We start from the raw sequence: 22,488 nt of genomic DNA, 5'->3' as shown, positions 1-22,488 counted from the left end.
TATGTCAACCCTTGACTCTTGGTCCATAACCACCTATCAATTCATCATTATAAGACACAGGAGGCATGGGGGATCCTGGGGGCAATATCCACTGTATGGATTTAATTATGAACTGAACATGTGGTTATAAAGACAATACTTTTCTCATCGGGGGTCTAATATAGACCCAAGCTTTTGATCCTGTTCTTCCGTGCCAGTCAAGCACCCTTTGTAATATAATGAATTTATATTATGTAATCATATTTGGTACCCCTAGAAAGCCAACATTTTAGTTTCTGTACATTTTAAGCATATTTATTGTGGGGCAAATAAACAAAAGCATTAAAGGGACACTCAGGTTAAATTTAATTTTCATGATTCAGATACAGCATGTCATTTTAAACAACTTTCCAATTTACTTCCATTAAAAAAAATGTGCACAGTCTTTTATATTTACACTTTTTGAGTCACCAGATCCTACTGAGCATGTGCAAGAATTCACAGACTATACGTATATGCATTTGTGATTGGCTGATTGCTATCACATGGTACAAGGGGAGTGGAAATATACATAACTTTGAAAATTGTTATAAAAAAAATCTACTACTCATTTGAAGTTCAGACTAAGTGCTATTGCATTGTCTTGTTATCTTGCATTTGTTGATTATGCAAATCTAATGTGTTGACTGGTCCTTTAAGACATAGCTGAAGCTGTTGGAGATAGTGTTTGGGAAGTCTTATCAGCACAGTCTAGACTCTGAGTGGATTGGATCCTCCCCCAATGGTTTATAGTTATAATAAAATAATTTAGGAGATTGGGGGGGGAGGGGTTTAGCAATTAAAATTAATTAAAAGATGTAATTTGTAATTTATAAGGACATATCTGCTCTAAAGACCAAAAAGCAGTCGCTTCCATTAAGATATTGATTTGTGATGATTGATGAGGAAGTTGGAAAATCTCCAAAACTTGTGGAATTCATCCATTAAAGCCAGCAAAGACGTAGCGGGTGATGGCAAAGAAAGGACCACCCCATGGGAGTACAACTTAAAGTGACAGTCTACGCCAACATTTTTATTATTTAAAAGATGATAACCCCTTTACTACCTATTCCCCAGTCTTACACAACCCACATTGTTATATTAATATACTTTATAACATTGCAACCTCTACATTTCTGCCTCTCTCTAAGCCACTACAGGCCTTCTCTTATCTGAGTGCATTTTTATAGCTTTTAATCCCAAGTAGGGCTGCAACTAACGATTATCTTCATAATCGATTAATCGTCCGATTATTTTTTCGATTAATCGTCTAATCAGATAAAAAAATAAATCATCCTATCTTTAAAATAAAAATCCTCAAATCCTCACGTGCCTGCCGCTCCAGCTTTCTGCTGCATGCGCCTACAGTCAGCCCTACCCAGAAACAATCCCCACCACCAGAGCAGTTACTTGGTAACAGTGGTAACCCCAGTAGGACCTTTTCTGATGCAGTGGGAATGGCTGGATGCTGAGTTAGGGCTTTGCATTCAGTGCTGCACAGTGCACATCTAAAACAGCACATGGCACTAGCTTGGCATGTCACATGACACCGGCATGGTCTGGCACAGTTTAAAAAAAAAAATATATATATATATAAGCAGAGTACTTTTGACTGTGACAGTATTAGGGCTGAATGTGGGTGTTCCCCATGTTACATCAACTGTCTGATATGAACCATAAAAAAATTATATATTTTTTTAGGACTCTTGGGCCCCTCAACAGAAACTGGGCCCTGGGCAGCTGCCCCTTTTGCCCTGTGTTAAAGACGGTCCTGGTGGACGTCCTTTAGGCTAAGAACATAACCATAAAACACAATACCATGTGCAGGAGCTCATTGGAGTGAAGCAGCTGGTGCTGTGCACAGACAACTAATTGCAAACCAACTAATTGCTTATGAGATTCATTGACAACTATTTTCATAATCGATTATTATCGATTATGCCGATTAGTTGTTACAGCTCTAATCCCAAGACACTGCTAGTTCATGTGTACCATACAGATAACATTGTGCTCAATCTAGTGGAGTTATTTATGAGTCATCACCAATTGCCTAAATGCAAGTATGTAAATAGCACTGAGTTAAGGGGACAGTCTGCAGAGACTTAGAAACAAGGTAATCAAAGAGGTCAAATAAATATATTAATATAACAGTGTTTGTTATGCAAAGCTTGGGAATGTGTAATAAAGGGATTATCTATCTTTTTAAACAATACAAATCTTGGAGTAGACAGTCCCTTTAATCTTATTGTTTGGGCCTATTGGTACCCCCTTGATGATATGTTGTTTCTAAAGTGAGCTGCCAAAGTCTACATTGTGAGAACAAACAGAATAGGAGCCGTTCATGCTCCCCCGCTGGTTAAAACAATCAGCTGCGGGTTTTAAATAGCTATTTCATAAAACAAAAATGAACTAAAAGGAGCAATTGCCTATACTCTGCAGTTGATATAAGTCATCAGAAACAAATTAAAAGTTAAACAAGTTTACAGAGCACTGTCCCTCTAAATATACTCATTATAAAGAGAGACAGGAAATAACATAATAAGTGATATCATTACTACTTAATTCAGTTCACAAAAATGTTGCATATTATCAACATTCTATTTTCTTCTACACTCTGTAAGCTTCATATGACAAACAGGCTGAGTACAACTGCCCAGCTAATAACGAGCAGTGTATGTGGGGAAAAAACATTTTACAATCTCTCATATATTGTATCTCCTTGAATATACTGCAAAGTTTAATGCAAAACATCAACTAGAAAAAAAGTGTCAATTTGTAAATTCACAAGCAGTTTTTTGTACAAACAACTTTGAATATTAGGTTTACGTTATTTGAATAAAACAGCGAGTACCATATTTTTCTCATGGTATCACTAATATGGATGACATAAAGCATTTTATCATGGATATAATGCTGCCATCTCAATCTCAACTATGAATCAGTTACTGGAGGCTAGGGACACTACTGTAAGCACCCTGGATGCCAGAGGGTTGCAACACACTGAGTTAACCCTAACCTTACCAAAATATTGCCAAACTTACCTTCAATCGGGACAGTCAACAGCAAAAATGTTGTAAAGCAATGTCATAGGAAGTGAAATCACATATCAGTATTTTAATGTAATGTAGTTGTAGTATAGTAACAGGCCACTAGGTGGTAATATTGAACTAGAAATATTTTTTTTCCCTTTAATAGATTATTCAAATATAAATTGAATGTATTTTTGATTTTGGGCTGTTTTCTGTAATAAAGGGATATTGAAGTCAAACGTTTATTCCCCGCAAAATATTTAATTAAAAAGTTAAGGATCATAATACACAATTATTTAGCACATATTTATTGACAAATTGTTCTTCTTCCTCTAAAAAGGCCTGAATGTCTCCAATGTATTAAAGGGATGATAAACAGTGCTCATTTGGTAAAAAAAATGTTAAATCAAAGTAAACAAAAATAAACAGATTGTGTTAAAAAACAACAAACAATTTTCTTGTTTTCTTGCAAGATTAGCAATTAGAAATTCTCAGTGTAGCCACCGCACACTCAGGGACAGTCAACACCAAAATTGTTATTATTTAAAAAGTAAAAAGGTGTAATTGTGTAATGCTGTTGGCTCATCAGAATGTCAGTTTGTACAGGAAGTGGTTATGGTCAAATATGTTGCAGTTCAAATAACATCTAAGGGTTAACCCCTGGTTGCTAGACAGGACATTGCAATACTAGAGATAACTGGTAAAATTACCATAAAGAACATTCTATTACAACTGCTAGCTGTCCTGGACAGATACAGAATTCCTCTACTGACATTAAACCCACACATTCTAGTAATCATTGGCTTTAAGACCCAAAAGGCAAAATATTTTGCCCACCATTTTAATAAATTTATAAAACTCTTTTGAAAATCAACGACAATCTCCAGCACTCTTTAAGGAAGTCTTCTTTTTGTGTCTGTACATCATATTCCCAAGAAACAGAAAAAACAGCGCTAGTTGTTTGTCATAAATTAAACATTTATTTGTACACAGTATACTTCATTCACAGATTTCACAAGAACAGTGACAGGTTCACGACAATTCTATGTTATTTGACGTGTAAAACCATTTGTGTAAACATATAGGGACATCAGCCAGTTTGCACAACAACTCAAAGATACAACAACACCTAATGATAAACCTCTTTAAAGCCAAAATATGCAATATGTCTGTAAAGAGAGGGAGAGATAGAGAGAGATACAGGGAGAGATAGAGAGAGAGATTTACAGAGATAAAGTTTGCACTTGAGAGAGAAAGGGTCCAGAGATAAAGAGACAGATAAAGACAAATAGATACAGAAATAGAGAGAGATACAGAGGGAAAGTGTGCACAAGAGAGGGAGAGAGGAACTGAGAAAGGAATATATATACAGGGCTCAAAATTTCCACTCTTTACTAGCCATTGGCAAGTGAATATTTAATGGTGGCGAGTGAAAGTTAGGGAGTTAATGTTAATCAACATTCACTCATGGTCTGAAGTCTGGTGGAGTGTTGAAAGTAGCGAAGTTAGCACATTTGTAAAATGTACACTCCTATTGAAGCATTGCCAAACACACATTTTGGGCTATGTGCTAAAAATATTATCTGAAGGGATATTATATACCCTAGAAAGGGCAAGGATATGTTATTCAACTCTGCTGTAGGAACACCATTAGTGCTTCTGAGAGGGTAAACGGGGGCAGAGAGAGATAGAGATTGGAGAGGAAAAGGAAAAGTGTAGAAGAAGATAGCTTTACGAGAGTGAAAGAAAAAAGAGTAAAGAGATATGAGAGAGGGGAAAGAAAGAGTGTAAAGAGAAATTATGGCTTGAGAGATAAGGGAGAGGGTAAAAAGAGAGTATGAAGACAGGAGGGAGGGCAGAAAAACAGTTAAATATAGAAGGGAGAGATAATTATTAAAAGAAAATCAGCACTCTCTTTCTCCACTATCTCACTTCAACAACTTTCTATTTCTTTCCAGCTTTTGTCTTACCCAGAAGCACCAAGTTCATGTTTGCTGTTAAGCTCATATTTTGTAAGCTATTGCTGTATGTAGCATTATTTAATTTGTTATGGTATAAATAAAAATATTTAAAAATTACCGCACAATGTGTTTCACAGTGGCAAAACATATGCAAAGAGGGGGTGGGGTGAGCAGGTAGAGGGTAGGATCAGAAGTGGCTATTAACTTACAACCTGAAATTTTGAGCCCTGTATATATATATATATAGTGTAATTTGAGTATATGTGTTGCATGCATTTAGCCTTTAAGAGGTTTAAGAAGCACCATCTAAAATTAAAACCGATTGCTTATAACTGACTAATGTCAGTGTGTCCTTTATAGAAATTCCTTGTGATTAGTCGTTTCCTTGTTTGCTGGGATATTTATGTTTACACAAAATCAAGCAAATTAACTGTGGCCAACTATTTCCTGATCCTATTGCATGGAAGGTATCAATTTAATAGTGATTGTTTAAAGTCCCAAAATAATTTCCTTCCTTTTTACTCTTTAAATAAAAAAAAATAGATATGTGTGATGACAGTGCTTATTACTTTCAAGTGTGCAAATCAACAGAATGGGTTAATCCAGTCAATTAAGATATTAATTAATAAATTAGTTATAAATTATTTCTAGAGATAAGAAGTTATAAGGGTTCTGAAGACTGCATGCTTGTAAAATGTCATATGGTTACTGCAAAAACACCAAACACTGCATTAAAAGTCAACACTACTGCACAGCAACAACGTACAAGCTATAGGTCTAGGTATCTTAATGCTATGAAGTCAGCGGCAGTTGCGCCACTGAAGTATTATGACCAAGATTGCACCAACCATGAGATCCTGGGTAATAATTTAGTGATGATCTCATTTAACAGGTAAACGTTAGGGATTGGGCTTTGTCTTCATATATAGCAAGTTCTTTCTAAATCCAGGAAATTCACAACACTGTCAGAGGAAGATGAGAGCGAGGTAGATAATATGACTGGTATGGGAAAAAGACACAAGAGAGAACGGCAAAAGGAAAGACAGCAGAAGAGGAGTTTGTAACAAAAAGGAGATAAAGCAAGTTAGTGGAATGCGTGAAAAAAAGAAGAAGAAAAGTAAAAACTGCAAAAGATATAAACGGTAGAAGAGAAAATAATGTGAGGATGAAGGAAAGGAAAAAAAGCTTCCTGTAACCTTTGCTCACACACAAATTAAAATACATATTTTTTTTTCTAAATAAAATAATCTGATAGAGGCAGACTTTGGGAACTACATGGGTAGCCAATTGCATGTATTTTAAGATCAGTGCAGATCTAACACACTTTACATTGGGCATCTGAAGATCACGACTGCAGTGTATAACACAATTTCACAGGGAATATTGAGCAAATCTAGGAGCACATTACAGGAGGAACTTGTTTATACGAGAGACAATTCAGTCATCAAATTTCCCATCTCGGATACTTTCAAAAGAGAATGGCAAAAACTTGAATCCTGTTCCAATGTAAAACTTGTTCTGAAACTCCACCCTGCAGAAGACAAAAAAAATTTAATTAAATATGCACTTTGTTTCATAAGTGGATCACATTTAACTTCTCATATTACAACACAGATAGAAAGTTAGTATATGAATCTATTACTATTACTGATTCCTTATTAAACTCACACCTAGAATTCCCTAACGCTCTTTATCCTCCACTGAAATATAGTTTTCTGCTCTAGTTATAGTAACAGTCAGGCACAGGCGATAGTTAAACTGAAGGGAGGATAAGAATGTTGGATGGTTTCCCTGGGTTTCGAGTGATGGAACCTAATAAGGAAAAACTCAGTTTGCAGTAGGTTGTGAACAAAATACTTCAATTTTCCCAGAGGATGAAGAATGCCAAAATAGTTAACCCTTTACTGTTAAGCATACAATATATAAGGATGTCTTAAAAAGCAAAAATATCAGACTATTATTAGGTTGAGTCATCTTCTGCAGGAAAAAGTAGACACACAACATAATTATATTCCTAAATAACTCTTGTATTATACTAAATAACTCCTGTATGATAGTACTCCTGTATGATGCTAACTCCTGTTGGATGCTAAATAACTCCCGTATGATACCAAATAACTCCCGTATGATACTAAATAACTCCCTTTGGATAATAAATAAATCCCTTTGGATACTAAATAACTCCTGTATGATACTAAATAACTCCTGTATGATACTAAATAACTCCTGTATGATACTAAATAACTCCTGTATGATACTAAATAACTCCTGTATGATACTAAATAACTCCTGTATGATACTAAATAACTCCTGTATGATACTAAATAACTCCTGTATGATACTAAATAACTCCCGTATGATACTAAATAACTCCCGTATGATACTAAATAACTCCCGTATGATACTAAATAACTCCCGTATGATACTAAATAACTCCCGTATGATACTAAATAACTCCTTTATTATACTGAATAACTCCTTTATTACTTAAAGGGATACTAAATGGGCCGGCTCGTAAGCTTTACATTCCTGTTTTTCAAATAAAGATAGGAAAAGAACAAAGAAAACTGATAATAGGAGTAAATTAGAAAGTTGCCTAAAATTGCATGCTCTATATGAATCATTAAAAAAACTAAAATTATTCTTACCTGATACATTTCTTTACGGACATGGAGAGTCCACAACGTCATTCCAATTACTAGTGGGATATTCAACTCCTGGCCAGCAGGAGGAGGCAAAGAGCCCCCCAGCAAAGCTGTTAAGTGTAACTGCCTTACCCAAACCCCCAGTAATTCAGCCAAAGGAAATGGAAAAAGAAGAAACACAAGGGTGAAAAGGTGCCTGAGGTTTACACAAAAAAACTGCAGATTCTTTAAAAAAAAAAGGGCGGGGTCATGGACTCTCCATGTCCGGAAAGAAAGAAATTTATCAGGTAAGGATACATTTTGTTTTCTTTCCCATGACATGGATAGTCCACCACGTCATTCCAATCACTAGTGGGAACCAATACCCAAGCTAGAGGACACGGAATGAACAGGGAGAGAGAAAGAAAAAAGCAGGAGGACCTAAACAGATGGCACCACCGCTTGAAGAACTTTTCTCCCAAAGCAAAACTATCACATTTGTAGAATTTGGAAAAAGTATGCAGATAGGAACATGTTGCCGTCTTGCAAATCTGTTTCACAGAAGCTTCATTTTTAAAAACCAAGAAGAGGAGACAGCCCAAGTGGAATGAGCCATAACTCTCTCAGGAGGCTGCTGTCCAGCAGTCTCATAAGCCAAATGAATCAAAACTCTCAACCAGAGAGATAGAGAAGTAGAGTGGCCTTCTGACCCTTTCGCTTTCCGGAGAAAACAACAAAAAAGGAAAATTAAGTAGTTTCTATGTAAAACTTTTAGAGCCTGCACAACATCCAAGTAATGCAAAGGACGATCTTTTGAGCAGAAGGATAAAGACAAAAAGAAGGAACTATTTCCCGATTGTTTCGATCCGATACCACCTTAGGGAGAAAACCCCAATTTAGTAAGAAGGACCGCCTCATTAGCATGAAAAATAAGGTAGGGGGAAATCACACTGCAGAGCTGAAAACTCAAACACTCTGCAAGCGGAACAAATGGCAACAAGAAACAAAACTTTCCAGGATAACAGTTTTATATCAACAACATGCATTGGTTTAAATAGAGTCTGCTGCAAAATTTTAAGAACTAAATTAAGGCTCCACGGGGGAGCAACAGGCTTAAACAAATGCCTGATTCTAACCAGGGCCTGTACAAAGGCTTGAACATCTGGTAGGTCTGCCAGACGGTAGTGCAAAAGGATAGTTAACACAGAAATATGACCCTTTAGAGAACCGACAATAAACCTTTATCCAATCCATCCTGAAGAAAAAACAAAATCCGGGGAATCCTCACCCGATTCCAGGAGAACTCCTTAGATTCACACCACAAAATATATTTACGCCATATCTTATGGGAAATCTTGCGAGTAACCAGTTTTCAAGCCTGAATCATAGATTCAATGTCAGCTACAGAAAAACCCCCACGTCTAGACAGAACTAGGCGTTTAATCTCCAGGCAGTCAGCTTTAGAGAATCTAGGTTTGGATGGAGGACCCTGAAGTAGAAGGTCTTTCCTCTGAGGGAATCTCCAAGGAGGTAGAAATGACATCCTCACTAGATCCGTGAACCAGATCCTGCCAGATCATGCAGGAGCTATCAGTATCACCGATGCACTCTCCTGTTTTATACGAGCAATGACTCGTGGAAGGAGAACAAAAGGAGAAAACGCAGATAAACCTGAGAAAAACCTCCAAGGAACTGCTAGAACATCTATCAGAACGGCCTGAGGATCTCTTGACCTTGAACCGTACTTTGGAACCTTTGTGATCTGATGGGACGCCATCAGATCCAACTCTGGAACCCCCCACTTGAGGGATATCTGAGAAAAACACTTCCGTATGGAGAGCCCACTCCCCAGGATGAAAGGTCTGTCTGCTCAGAAAATCTGCTTCCCAGTTGTCCACTCCTGAAATGTGGATGGCAGATAGGAGACAATTGTGGGCTTGCAGGTGACTGCAGAATGCAAGTCACCTCTTTTGTGGCTAAGGAACTCCGAGTCCCTCCCTGGTGGTTGATGTAAGCCACTGAGGTGATGTTGTCAGATTTAAATCTTATAAACCGGACCAACGACAGTTGAGGCCACGCTATTAGGGCATTGAAGATAACTCTCAACTCCAAGATGTTTATGGGAATAGAGGACTCTTCCCGAGACCACAGGCACTGAGCCTTTAGAGGGCCCCAAACAGCTCCCCAGCTTGACAGGTCTCAGAAAGCAAGTGCCCGGAGACAGATGTTCCTGTGAGACCCACCATGAGAGAGAGACTCATGTTAGAGGGTCCAGATTTATCCTCTGAGATAAACTCGAATGATCTCCGTTCCATTGACAGAGCATACAAAACTGCTGCGGTTGTAGATGGAACAGAGCAAAAGGGATGATATCCATGAATGCCACCATCAGACCAATCACCTCCATGCATAGGGCCACAAATGGACAAAAGGCAGACTGGAGAGAAAGGCAGGAAGCAAGATCTATTATAGTCCCTAGGAAACACACATTGGTCTAAATTCACCTTCCACCCATGGGAACGTGGAAAAGAAAACAACCTGTCTGTATGAGATAGGACTAGTTGAAAAGACAACATCTGAACCAAGATGTCATCTAGATAAGGCTCCACAGCAATTCCCTGGGCTCTGATCACGGGCCATTAGCACCCCCAGAACCTTTGTGAATATTTTGGGAGCTGTGGCCAACCCTAATGGAAGAGCAACAAATTGGAACTGCCTGTCCAGAAAGGCAAACCTCATATTTGAATAGAATCATGGACCCTGTTCTGCTAGAGGGACAGAAAGAGTATAAGTCCTTTACACAGTTTAAGAAGGCCTCCTTTTTTTGGTTTGAAGAAAGTCTGGACAGGAAAAATCTGCCCTTGGGAGGGCAAGACTTGAATCCCATTCTGTAACCCTGTGATACTATGTCCATTGCCCAAGGGTATAGGAAATCGAGTATCCAGGCTAGTCGAAAAAGAGAGAGCCTGCCCCCTACCTGATCCACACTAGAATAGGGGGCGGAACCTTCATGCTGATTCAGAATCAGTAAAAGACTTCTTGTTTTGTTTTCCCTTGTTCCAGGGCTGGTTGGATTACCAAGAATATCTGTGTTTATGTGTTTTTTAAGAGGAAAAATAAAAGGAGGACTTTTGTCCCTTAAAGTTACTAAAGAACGAAAATTAGAAGTTTGACGACCTCTAGGTCTATTCTTCTTGTCCTTAAGTAGGAAAGATCCCTTTCCACCTGTAATCTCTGAAATGATCTCTGCCAGAACAGGTCCAAACAGAGTCTCTCTCTTGTAATTCGGAATGGAACATGAACAATACATGTCACAAATATTAACAATTCCTTCCTTGTGATGGGAAAAATGATATATGTGTTCAAAGAACACTAAATAATTTGGAGATACAAGTTACAAATTTTAGAAATTCTTCCTTGAAAAAGAAAAAAAAATATATAGAAATCACATCTAGCCCTTGAAAGGGCCTTATAAGAGCAACCTACTTACTGCAATGTAGAAACAGTAAAATAAAAATGTACAGAAAACAGACACCACATTTTCCAAAGAACGTGTGTCCGAATACATCAAAAGACCATCAAAGATGCATGTTAAAGCTCCTATTAACCCTAATAGACTCAGTTAATGAGTCTTAATCCAGGAATTTGGTAGGCCCCTATGGGGTCTTGAAAACTCTGGTCTCTCATGTTGTATTTCAGAGACTAGCTACTGAGCCACTAGAGAGCATATCTAGAGATTTAGAAATTCTCCCCTTTATTTAGTCCATAGAAAACTAGGAAAAATTCCACTTAGATGTTGAAAATTAATCATAGGTGTAATAACATCAAAGCACCACTAGATGGCACCAAATACCAAGGAATAACTGATTAACAGGTATTCTTAGAACCGGGAATGAATATATGTCTTGAAAAGAAGAAAAAATAATTTTAACTCCCTTGCTGTATAATCTCAAGAAAGACTAGGAGTAAACATAAAGGACCCTAAAGTCCACAGAGACGCCACAGGACCAGAGCTCACCTAAGTGACTTAAGACCTAATTTGTTCATGAAATTAGGATCAGCCTATACAGCCAGTAGGCATGTTCACATAGAGAATACTCCCCAATAAAATGTGACTTAAAATTGTACATAAAAATATAGGATAGCTGCAAATAACAGTATTCCTATTCACATAAGTCACTACCGGCCATAGAAAAGACTGAGTACATTGATATAGGGAAAACACCAGTACGCACTCTTAAACACTAAAAGAGGGAGGACTTCTAAAGTAAGAACAGATACAGGCAAAAAGGTGAATTAACAACAGATTCACGCTGTAGAATTGCCACCTCCCTAAAGCTCATTAAGGCCAATTTATAGGCGCTAATTAAATATAAAGTGAGAGAAGCGCCGCGGAAGGGACATTAACCCTCCACTACAGTAACAAGCCCACAAGTAAAAAATACAAGGGGACCGTCTTAAACTCTTAAAGAAGATTACCTTCTAGGAAATACGCCTAGCAGCAGGAGACGCCATTACTGCTGAAAAACGCTGTAGATAAAAGCATCAGCTAAAACCCACGCTCAGATCGAACTAGTGATCAGATTAAAAATGGCGTCTAACTGCTCAAAAGTTACTAAGTGTCCCACAGCACAATTGACAAGCTGTGGCAAGCATCCGTTAACCATGGCAGTCACCTCCGGAACAGGATGTGATAAAATACCCGTCACAATAAGGAGAAAGTCTGACAGGCATAACAGCCTAATTACATATAACGGGCACCAACGGCCATAGCCTATACTGCAAACATAGGGCACTATAAAAATATTCAAACCCTCTAATCAAAGGAGGGAATTACATACTGTGCACCCTAGACAGAGAGGGAAGTAGTAAATACATACAGTGCCCCATAGACACATTCTCCTAAGAAATATAAATGAAAGGACTTACCCTCAGGAAAATTCTGCTGTGGAGCAGGCACAGCAGCTGCAGGTCTGATAGCCTCACTTGACCACCAACAGGGACCTGTAGATAAAGAAAGAGCAGAGTAACCAACCCTGGCTTTCTATCAAGGGGTAGTGTGACGGATACCCTGGCTACCCCAACTAGGTAGCTCCACCAAACGGGTCCTGCTTCCTCCCTGCCGACTGCAGCTATCTAGCTGGCAAGTGACCACAGCCTGTAGCAACCCCTGATGCCAGACAGCACCAGTACTCAGGGTCCCACCCTATGGAAGACTCCGGCTACCCAGACTAGGTAGCTCTGCCAGAGGGTCCTTCCTCTGCCTGGAACAGGCTGCTATGTAGCCCAGGAAAGTGATTTTAGCTGGAGCCCACCCAAATAACTAGACATTCTAGCATTCAGGTGAAACAGGAACTCTCTTTATTGTAAAACACACTCCTTTTATACACACAGCTCATCTTGATAAGACCCTGGACAATCCCACAATTTTCCGGCCATTCCCGCTCCTCCAGACCAACCGGCACCTCCATAGCAGCCACAGTCCCACAGAATCCCAGTACCTAGGGGTGGCATTTTCGGGGTGATACTGGTGGAGCACTTCCAGGGTGTCATTTTAAAGCTCTAGGTTGAAGTTATGGTGTTAGGGGTGTCCAAAACTACCGGTTCCTAAGGGAGCTCCTCTCCGATAATTCCCCCAGCTCTTGTCCTCCATAGCGGCTACCAATCCCCAAAAGAGCAGAGCTCTGGGGCAAAGGGCTGCTGGAGTGACAAGAGCTTAAGTTAGCATGTGTCCTGCTGTTCTGTGGCCGACCGAGAGTTCCAGGAGCCCGGCCAGCCTGAGAGGGGTTAGGCGGGTGTCCATTGTGAGGTGGCAAAAATGGTAGATATCATGTCCAGCTACTGGGGAGAGAGACGGGCTGTCTCTCCTCCTGGGAAGGGAATTTGCTGCTGGGGAGGGAAGCAGACTACCTCCGCTCCCTGAGAAACTGTGCTGCCGCTGGGGAGGGAGACCGGCTGTCTCTGCTCCCTGTACAGGGTTCTGCCACTGGGGAGAGATATCGATACCCGTCTCTCCCTGCAAGGGGTTCTGTGTAAGGGGAGGGAGGACGACTAACTCCGCTCCCGAGGGATGGATCTGCCGCTGGCGAGAGAGACCGACTGTCTCCTCTCCCTGCACCTGGCTCTGCCGCTGGGGAGAGAGACCGACTGTCTCCTCTCCCAGGAATGTGTTCTGCTGCTGGTGAGAGTGATCAACATCCGTCTCTCCCTGCAAGGGGTTCTGTGTAAGGGGAGGGAGGACAACTACCTCCACTCCCAGGGGATGGCTCTGCCTCTGGGGAGAGAGACCAACTGTATCTTCTCCCAGGAAGGGGTTCTGTGTAAGGAGAGGGAGGACGACTACGTCCTCTCCCTGGGGATGGCTCTGCCGCTGAGGAGAGAGATTGGTTGTCTCCTCTCCTTGTACCTGGCTCTGCCGCTGGGGAGAGAGACCGACTGTCTCCACCCCCAATAAGGGGTTCTGCCGATGGGGAGAGTTATCGACATCCGTTTTTCCCAAGGGGTTCTGTGTAAGGGGAGGGAGGACGACTACCAACTCTCCCTGGTTTACCAGAGCTGCTGCAGGGGCTGGGCAGAGGCCGGCAGCTCTCTGCCCTGTTACCAGTGCTTCTGCTAGGGTGGCCGCCTGGTCCAAGACCATAAGCTCAGAGCCAGACTGCTGATCGGGATCCAGCAGCCATGGTTCCCTTTTTCTTTGTTGCCACTCCTCCACGGTCGAGCTCCATGAATCCCAGAGGGCTACACCCCAGATCTGTATACCCTTGGCACGTTGCTTAACGAGATCTAGCAGCCTCTTATATTCCTTGACCAGTGCCTCTTCCTGGTCCATTCCCGCCCCCCCAGACCGACCTGCACCTTCATAGCAGCCACAGTCCCACAGAATCCCAGTACCTAGGGGTGGTGTTTTCGGGGTGATCCCAGTGGAGCGGCAGCACTTCCAGGGTGTCATTTGTACAGTCCGTTGAAGTTATGGTGTTAGGGGAGTCCAAAACCCCCAGTTCCCAATGGAGCTCCCCTCCGATAATTCCCCCAGCTCTTGTCCTCCATAGGGGCTACCAATCCCCAAAAGAGCGGAGCTCTGGGGCAAAGGGCTGCTGGAGTGACAAGGGGTAAAGTTAGCGGGTGTCCTGCGGCCAACCGGGAGTTCTAGGAGCCCGGCCAGCCTGAGAGGGGTTAGGCAAGTGTCTGTTGTGAGGCGGCCGACCGGGAGTTCCAGGAGCCCGGCCACCCTAGGAGGGCTTTCCTGGGTCATAGATCAGTTCTTCTTTTAAGTTTAGAACACAAAAACAAGCCAACAAAAAGCAAACAAAAAGCTTCCAGAGATTGTGGTTGCTCTGAGGAGCCCAAAACCACTGAGAAGCAACAGGGGTGAGGTTGTACGGGGGTAGGTGTTTAGCTCTTGCAGCCCGGTATTCGTGACAGGTAGCAATAATGTTAGAAATAAAGCAAAGACAACCACTTTCTAACTGCTAAAAGCCACCATTACTCTTACTGAAGAGATGGACATGGACACAGCATAGCCCCAAATCCTTGCTTGCGGGAAAAAGTACCCATAAAAGGATTAAAATCTGGGAAAAGTACCCATAAAAGGATTAAAATCTTCAGACACTAACTTCGCACAACCTCCATTGACAGAGACAAAGAAAATGACTGGGGGTTATGGGTAAGGCAGTTACATTTAACAGCTTTGCTGGGGTGCTCTTTGCCTCTGGTAATTGGAATGACTTTGTGGACTCTCCATGTCATGGGAAAGAAATTGGGTTTAGTATCCCTTTAATAACTCCTGTATGATACTAAGTAACTCCCTTTACTGTTAAGTATACAATATATAAGGATGTATTTTAAAAAGCAAAATTATCAGACTATTATTAGGTTGAGTCATCTTCTGCAGGAAAAAGTAGACACAACATAATTATATTCCTAAATAACTACGGTATTATACTAAATAACTCCGGTATTATAGTAAATAACTACTATATTCCTAAATAACTCAGTTATTATACTAAATAACTCCCGTATGATACTAAATAACTCCCGTATGATACTAAATAACTCCCGTATGATACTAAATAACTCCCGTATGATACTAAATAACTCCCGTATGATACTAAATAACTCCCGTATGATACTAAATAACTCCCGTATGATACTAAATAAATCCTGTATGATACTAAATAACTCCTATATTCCTAAATAACTCCTGTATTATACTAAATAACTCCTTTATTACTTAAAGCGATACTAAACCCATAAATGTAGCCACCAATCAGAAAGTGCTATCCAGGGTGCTGAACTTAAAATGGTCCGGCTCCTAAGCTTTACGTTCTTGCTTTTCAAATAAATATAGGAAGAGAACAAAGAAAACTGAGTAAATTAGTAAGTTGCTTAAAATTGCATGCTCTATGTGAATCATTAAAAATGTGGGTTTAGTATCCCTTTAATAACTCCTGTACGATACTAAATAACTCCTGTACGATACTAAATAACTCCTGTACGATACTAAATAACTCCTGTACGATACTAAATAACTCCTGTACGATACTAAATAACTCCTGTACGATACTAAATAACTCCTGTACGATACTAAATAACTCCTGTACGATACTAAATAACTCCTGTACGATACTAAATAACTCCTGTACGATACTAAATAACTCCTGTACGATACTAAATAACTCCTGTACGATACTAAATAACTCCTGTACGATACTAAATAACTCCTGTACGATACTAAATAACTCCTGTACGATACTAAATAACTCCTGTACGATACTAAATAACTCCTGTACGATACTAAATAACTCCTGTACGATACTAAATAACTCCTGTACGATACTAAATAACTCCTGTACGATACTAAATAACTCCTGTACGATACTAAATAACTCCTGTACGATACTAAATAACTCCTGTACGATACTAAATAACTCCTGTACGATACTAAATAACTCCTGTACGATACTAAATAACTCCTGTACGATACTAAATAACTCCTGTACGATACTAAATAACTCCTGTACGATACTAAATAACTCCTGTACGATACTAAATAACTCCCGTACGATACTAAATAACTATTGTATGATACTAAATAACTATTGTATGATACTAAATAACTCCTGTACGATACTAAATAACTCCTGTACGATACTAAATAACTCCTGTACGATACTAAATAACTCCTGTACGATACTAAATAACTCCTGTACGATACTAAATAACTCCTGTACGATACTAAATAACTCCTGTACGATACTAAATAACTCCTGTACGATACAAAATAACTCCTGTATGATACTAAATAACTATTGTATGATACTAAATAACTCCTGTACGATACTAAATAACTCCTGTACGATACTAAATAACTCCCGTATGATACTAAATAACCATTGTATGATACTAAATAACACCCGTATTATACTAAATAACTCCTGTACGATACTAAATAACTCCTGTACGATACTAAATAACTATTGTATGATACTAAATAACTCCCGTATGATACTAAATAACTATTGTATGATACTAAATAACTCCTGTACGATACTAAATAATTCCCGTACGATACTAAATAACTCCCGTTGGATACTAAATAACTCCCGTTGGATACTAAATAACTCCCGTTGGATACTAAATAACTCCCGTTGGATACTAAATAACTATTGTATGATACTAAATAACTATTGTATGATACTAAATAACTATTGAATGATACTAAATAACTATTGTATGATACTAAATAACTATTGAATGATACTAAATAACTATTGTATGATACTAAATAACTCCTGTACGATACTAAATAACTCCCGTACGATACTAAATAACTCCTGTACGATACTAAATAACTCCTGTACGATACTAAATAACTCCTGTACGATACTAAATAACTCCTGTACGATACTAAATAACTCCTGTACGATACTAAATAACTCCTGTACGATACTAAATAACTCCTGTATGATACTAAATAACTCCTGTATGATACTAAATAACTATTGTATTAAACTAAATAACTATTGTATTAAACTAAAAAACTCCTGTTGGATACTAAATAACTATTATATGATACTAAATAACTCCTGTATTAGACTAAATAACTCCTGTATGATACAAAATAACTCCTGTATGATACAAAATATTTCCTGTATTAGACTAAATAACTCCTGTACGATACTAAATAACTCCTGTACGATACTAAATAACTCCTGTACGATACTAAATAACTCCTGTACGATACTAAATAACTCCTGTACGATACTAAATAACTCCTGTACGATACTAAATAACTCCTGTACGATACTAAATAACTCCTGTACGATACTAAATAACTCCTGTACGATACTAAATAACTCCTGTACGATACTAAATAACTCCTGTACGATACTAAATAACTCCCGTATGATACTAAATAACTATTGTATGATACTAAATAACTCCTGTATGATACTAAATAACTATTGTATGATACTAAATAACTCCTGTACGATACTAAATAACTCCTGTACGATACTGAATAACTCCTGTACGATACTGAATAACTCCTGTACGATACTAAATAACTCCTGTACGATACAAAATAACTCCTGTATGATACTAAATAACTATTGTATGATACTAAATAACTCCTGTACGATACTAAATAACTCCTGTACGATACTAAATAACTCCCGTATGATACTAAATAACCATTGTATGATACTAAATAACACCCGTATTATACTAAATAACTCCTGTACGATACTAAATAACTCCTGTACGATACTAAATAACTCCTGTATGATACTAAATAACTATTGTATGATACTAAATAACTCCTGTACGATACTAAATAACTCCTGTACGATACTAAATAACTCCCGTACGATACTAAATAACTCCCGTACGATACTAAATAACTCCTGTACGATACTAAATAACTCCTGTACGATACTAAATAACTCCCGTATGATACTAAATAACTATTGTATGATACTAAATAACTCCTGTATGATACTAAATAACTATTGTATGATACTAAATAACTATTGTATGATACTAAATAACTCCTGTACGATACTAAACTCCTGTACGATACAAAATAACTCCTGTATGATACTAAATAACTCCTGTACGATACTAAATAACTCCTGTACGATACTAAATAACTCCTGTACGATACTAAATAACTCCTGTACGATACTAAATAACTCCCGTACGATACTAAATAACTCCTGTATGATACTAAATAACTATTGTATGATACTAAATAACTCCCGTATGATACTAAATAACTATTGTATGATACTAAATAACTCCTGTACGATACTAAATAATTCCCGTACGATACTAAATAACTCCCGTACGATACTAAATAACTCACGTACGATACTAAATAACTCACGTACGATACTAAATAACTCACGTTGGATACTAAATAACTCCCGTTGGATACTAAATAACTATTGTATGATACTAAATAACTATTGAATGATACTAAATAACTATTGAATTATACTAAATAACTATTGTATGATACTAAATAACTCCCGTACGATACTAAATAACTCCCGTACGATACTAAATAACTCCTGTACGATACTAAATAACTCCTGTACGATACTAAATAACTCCTGTACGATACTAAATAACTCCTGTACGATACTAAATAACTCCTGTACGATACTAAATAACTCCTGTACGATACTAAATAACTCCTGTATGATACTAAATAACTCCTGTATGATACTAAATAACTCCTGTATGATACTAAATAACTCCTGTATTAGACTAAATAACTCCTGTATGATACTAAATAACTCCTGTATGATACTAAATAACTATTGTATTAAACTAAATAACTATTGTATTAAACTAAAAAACTCCTGTTGGATACTAAATAACTATTATATGATACTAAATAACTCCTGTATTAGACTAAATAACTCCTGTATGATACAAAATAACTCCTGTATGATACTAAATATTTCCTGTATTAGACTAAATAACTCCTGTATGATACTAAATAACTTCTGTATGATACTAAATAACTCCTGTATGATACTAAATATTTCCTGTATTAGACTAAATAACTCCTGTATGATACAAAATAACTCCTGTATGATACAAAATAACTCCTGTATGATACTAAATAACTATTGTATTAAACTAAATAACTCCTGTATTACTAAATAACTCTTGCAAGTAATATAATATTCAACAACTGTTTATATTGCTCTGTAGCACTCCTGCTTGCAGTTTTTAGATGCAGTTCGCTGCCACTTCGGGACACGGGCAGTGTCCAGCTCAATGATTAATGTTTTATGTCTAAAAATGAGCCTTACATTAAGAAGTAAAATCATTAAACAAATGGCATTCCAACACTTGAGACAACATAAAACGTGTGTCCCCAGAAAAAAAGATGTTACACTAGAGATGTGTCCTTAGTTACACCTTTAAAAATAACATTACTCAGATCAGATGCAAGTCCCCAGTAAACCCTTTCAGATAGAATGTAAGCCTCAGTAGACAGTTTAATAAACTTTTTTTTATAATTCAGATGCAGGTCTCTTTATAAATCAGATGCATGTCTCTTTATAAATCAGATGCATGTCTGCATAGCCCCAAATCCTTGCGTGCAGGGAAAAGTACCCATAAAGGATTAAAATCTTCAGACACCAACTTCGCACAACCTCCATTGACAGAGGCAAAGAAAATGACTGGGGTTATGAGTAAGGCAGTTACATTTTACAGCTTTGCTGGGGTGCTCTTTGCCTCTGGTAATTGGAATGACTTTGTGCACGCTCCATGTCATGGGACTCCTGTATGATACTAAGTAACTCCCTTTACACCCTTTAATATATAAGGATGTATTTTAAAAAGCAAAAGTATCAGCCTATTATTAGGTTGAGTCATCTTCTGCAGGAAAAAGTAGACACAACATAATTATATTCCTAAATAACTCCCGTTTGATACTAAATAACTCCCACTAAATAACTCCCACTAAATAACTCCCACTAAATAACTCCCACTAAATAACTCCCACTAAATAACTCCCACTAAATAACTCCCGTTGGATACTAAATAACTCCCGTTGGATACTAAATAACTCCCGTTGGATACTAAATAACTCCTGTTGGATACTAAATAACTATTGTATGATACTAAATAACTCCTGTTGGATACTAAATAACTCCTGTTGGATACTAAATAACTCCTGTTGGATACTAAATAACTATTGTATGATACTAAATAACTATTGTATGATACTAAATAACTCCTGTTGGATACTAAATAACTCCTGTTGGATACTAAATAACTCCTGTAAGATACTAAATAACTCCCGTATGATACTAAATAACTCCCGTATGATACTAAATAACTCCCGTATGATACTAAATAACTCCCGTATGATACTAAATAACTCCCGTATGATACTAAATAACTCCCGTATGATACTAAATAACTCCCGTATGATACTAAATAACTCCCGTATGATACTAAATAACTCCTGTATGATACTAAATAACTCCTGTATGATACTAAATAACTCCTGTAAGATACTAAATAACTATTGTATTAAACTAAATAACTCCCGTAGTACTAAAAAACTCTTGCAAGTAATATAATATTCAACAACTGTTTATATTGCTCTTTAGCACTCCTGTTTGTAGTTTTTAGATGCAGTTCGCTGCCACTTCAGGACACAGGCAGTGTCCAGCTCAATGATTAATGTTTTATGTCTAAAAATGAGCCTTACATTAAGAAGTAAAATCATTAAATAAATGGCATTCCAACACTTGAGACAACATAAAACGTGTGTCCCCAGAAAAAAAGATGTTACACTAGAGATGTGTCCTTAGTTACACCTTTAAAAATAACATTACTCAGGTCAGATGCAAGTCCCCAGTAAACCCTTTCAGATAGAATGTAAGCCTCAGTAGACTGTTTAATAAACCTTATTTATAAATCAGATGCATGTCTCTTTATAAAGCAGATGCATGTCTCTTTATAAAGCAGATGCATGTCTCTTTATAAAGCAGATGCATGTCTCTTTATAAAGCAGATGCATGTCTCTTTATAAAGCAGATGCATGTCTCTTTATAAAGCAGATGCATGTCTCTTTATAAAGCAGATGTGCTAATAGAGTAAATTAAAAAGTTGTTGAAAATGTTTTGTCTGACTCATGAAAGAAGAATTGTCTATTTCATTCCCCTTTAAATCTCAACATCTTATATCATTTACCCAGCATTCCTGTGATAACAGCTACAATTGTTTAATTTGCTGTAAGAAACGGTCCAAATACCACTTCCCTATAAAGCTTCTTATTGTTCCATAAGTCTCCTCCCTACAACCCCTGCCTGTAATTTCCTCAGGAAGAAACACACATTCTCAATGGGACAGACCTTTGATCCATTAGCCTCATTGCAAGAATCTTAAATATTTAGTCACCTGATTCTTCCAAATGAGTGTGACAATTCAGATAGAAGTAGCTTTGATGTGTCAAGTTTCTGCTTATTATGGAATAAAGGTCAAATAGGCAAATAATCTGCTCCAGGCACTTGGTTTAAACCTTATCATGAAGATGACATTAATCAACGTTATACAGCAGAACAGGCATAATGTTAAAGGGACAGTTTACTCAAAAAAATTCTCCTCTTTAATTTGTTCCCAATGATCCACTTTACCTGCTGGAGTGTATTAAATTGTTTACAAGTAGCTCCTTTACCCTTATATTGGCATTTTAAATTGTTGATTTAGCATGTGGTATCCCCACCTATTCTGAAAGTTTGTGGCCGCGCGTACCAGCTATAGATAAGCTTTGTAAACACAGCCAGCAGAAGAAATTACATTCACAGTGGGATATAGCAGAGA

The 22,488-nt window shown here is 38.0% G+C and overlaps 1 protein-coding gene across 4 annotated transcripts in view; it reads right to left on the bottom strand.

Moving 5' to 3' along the window:
• Window positions 1–4,004: 4,004 nt before the first annotated feature.
• The window catches only part of ATP6V0A1 (ATPase H+ transporting V0 subunit a1), a 234,076-nt gene continuing 215,592 nt past the window's right edge, over window positions 4,005–22,488 (bottom strand). For all 4 annotated transcript variants that reach the window (XM_053699158.1, XM_053699150.1, XM_053699174.1 and 1 more), the window contains one exon: window positions 4,005–6,539. In XM_053699158.1, the coding sequence (XP_053555133.1) occupies window positions 6,446–6,539 (94 nt within the window). In that variant the 3' untranslated portion in view covers window positions 4,005–6,445. The remainder of the gene's footprint in view (window positions 6,540–22,488) is intronic.

Source organism: Bombina bombina, chromosome 1 (assembly GCF_027579735.1).
Source record: "Bombina bombina isolate aBomBom1 chromosome 1, aBomBom1.pri, whole genome shotgun sequence".
Lineage (NCBI taxonomy): Eukaryota > Metazoa > Chordata > Amphibia > Anura > Bombinatoridae > Bombina > Bombina bombina.
This window is presented reverse-complemented; position numbering and strand designations above follow the sequence as displayed.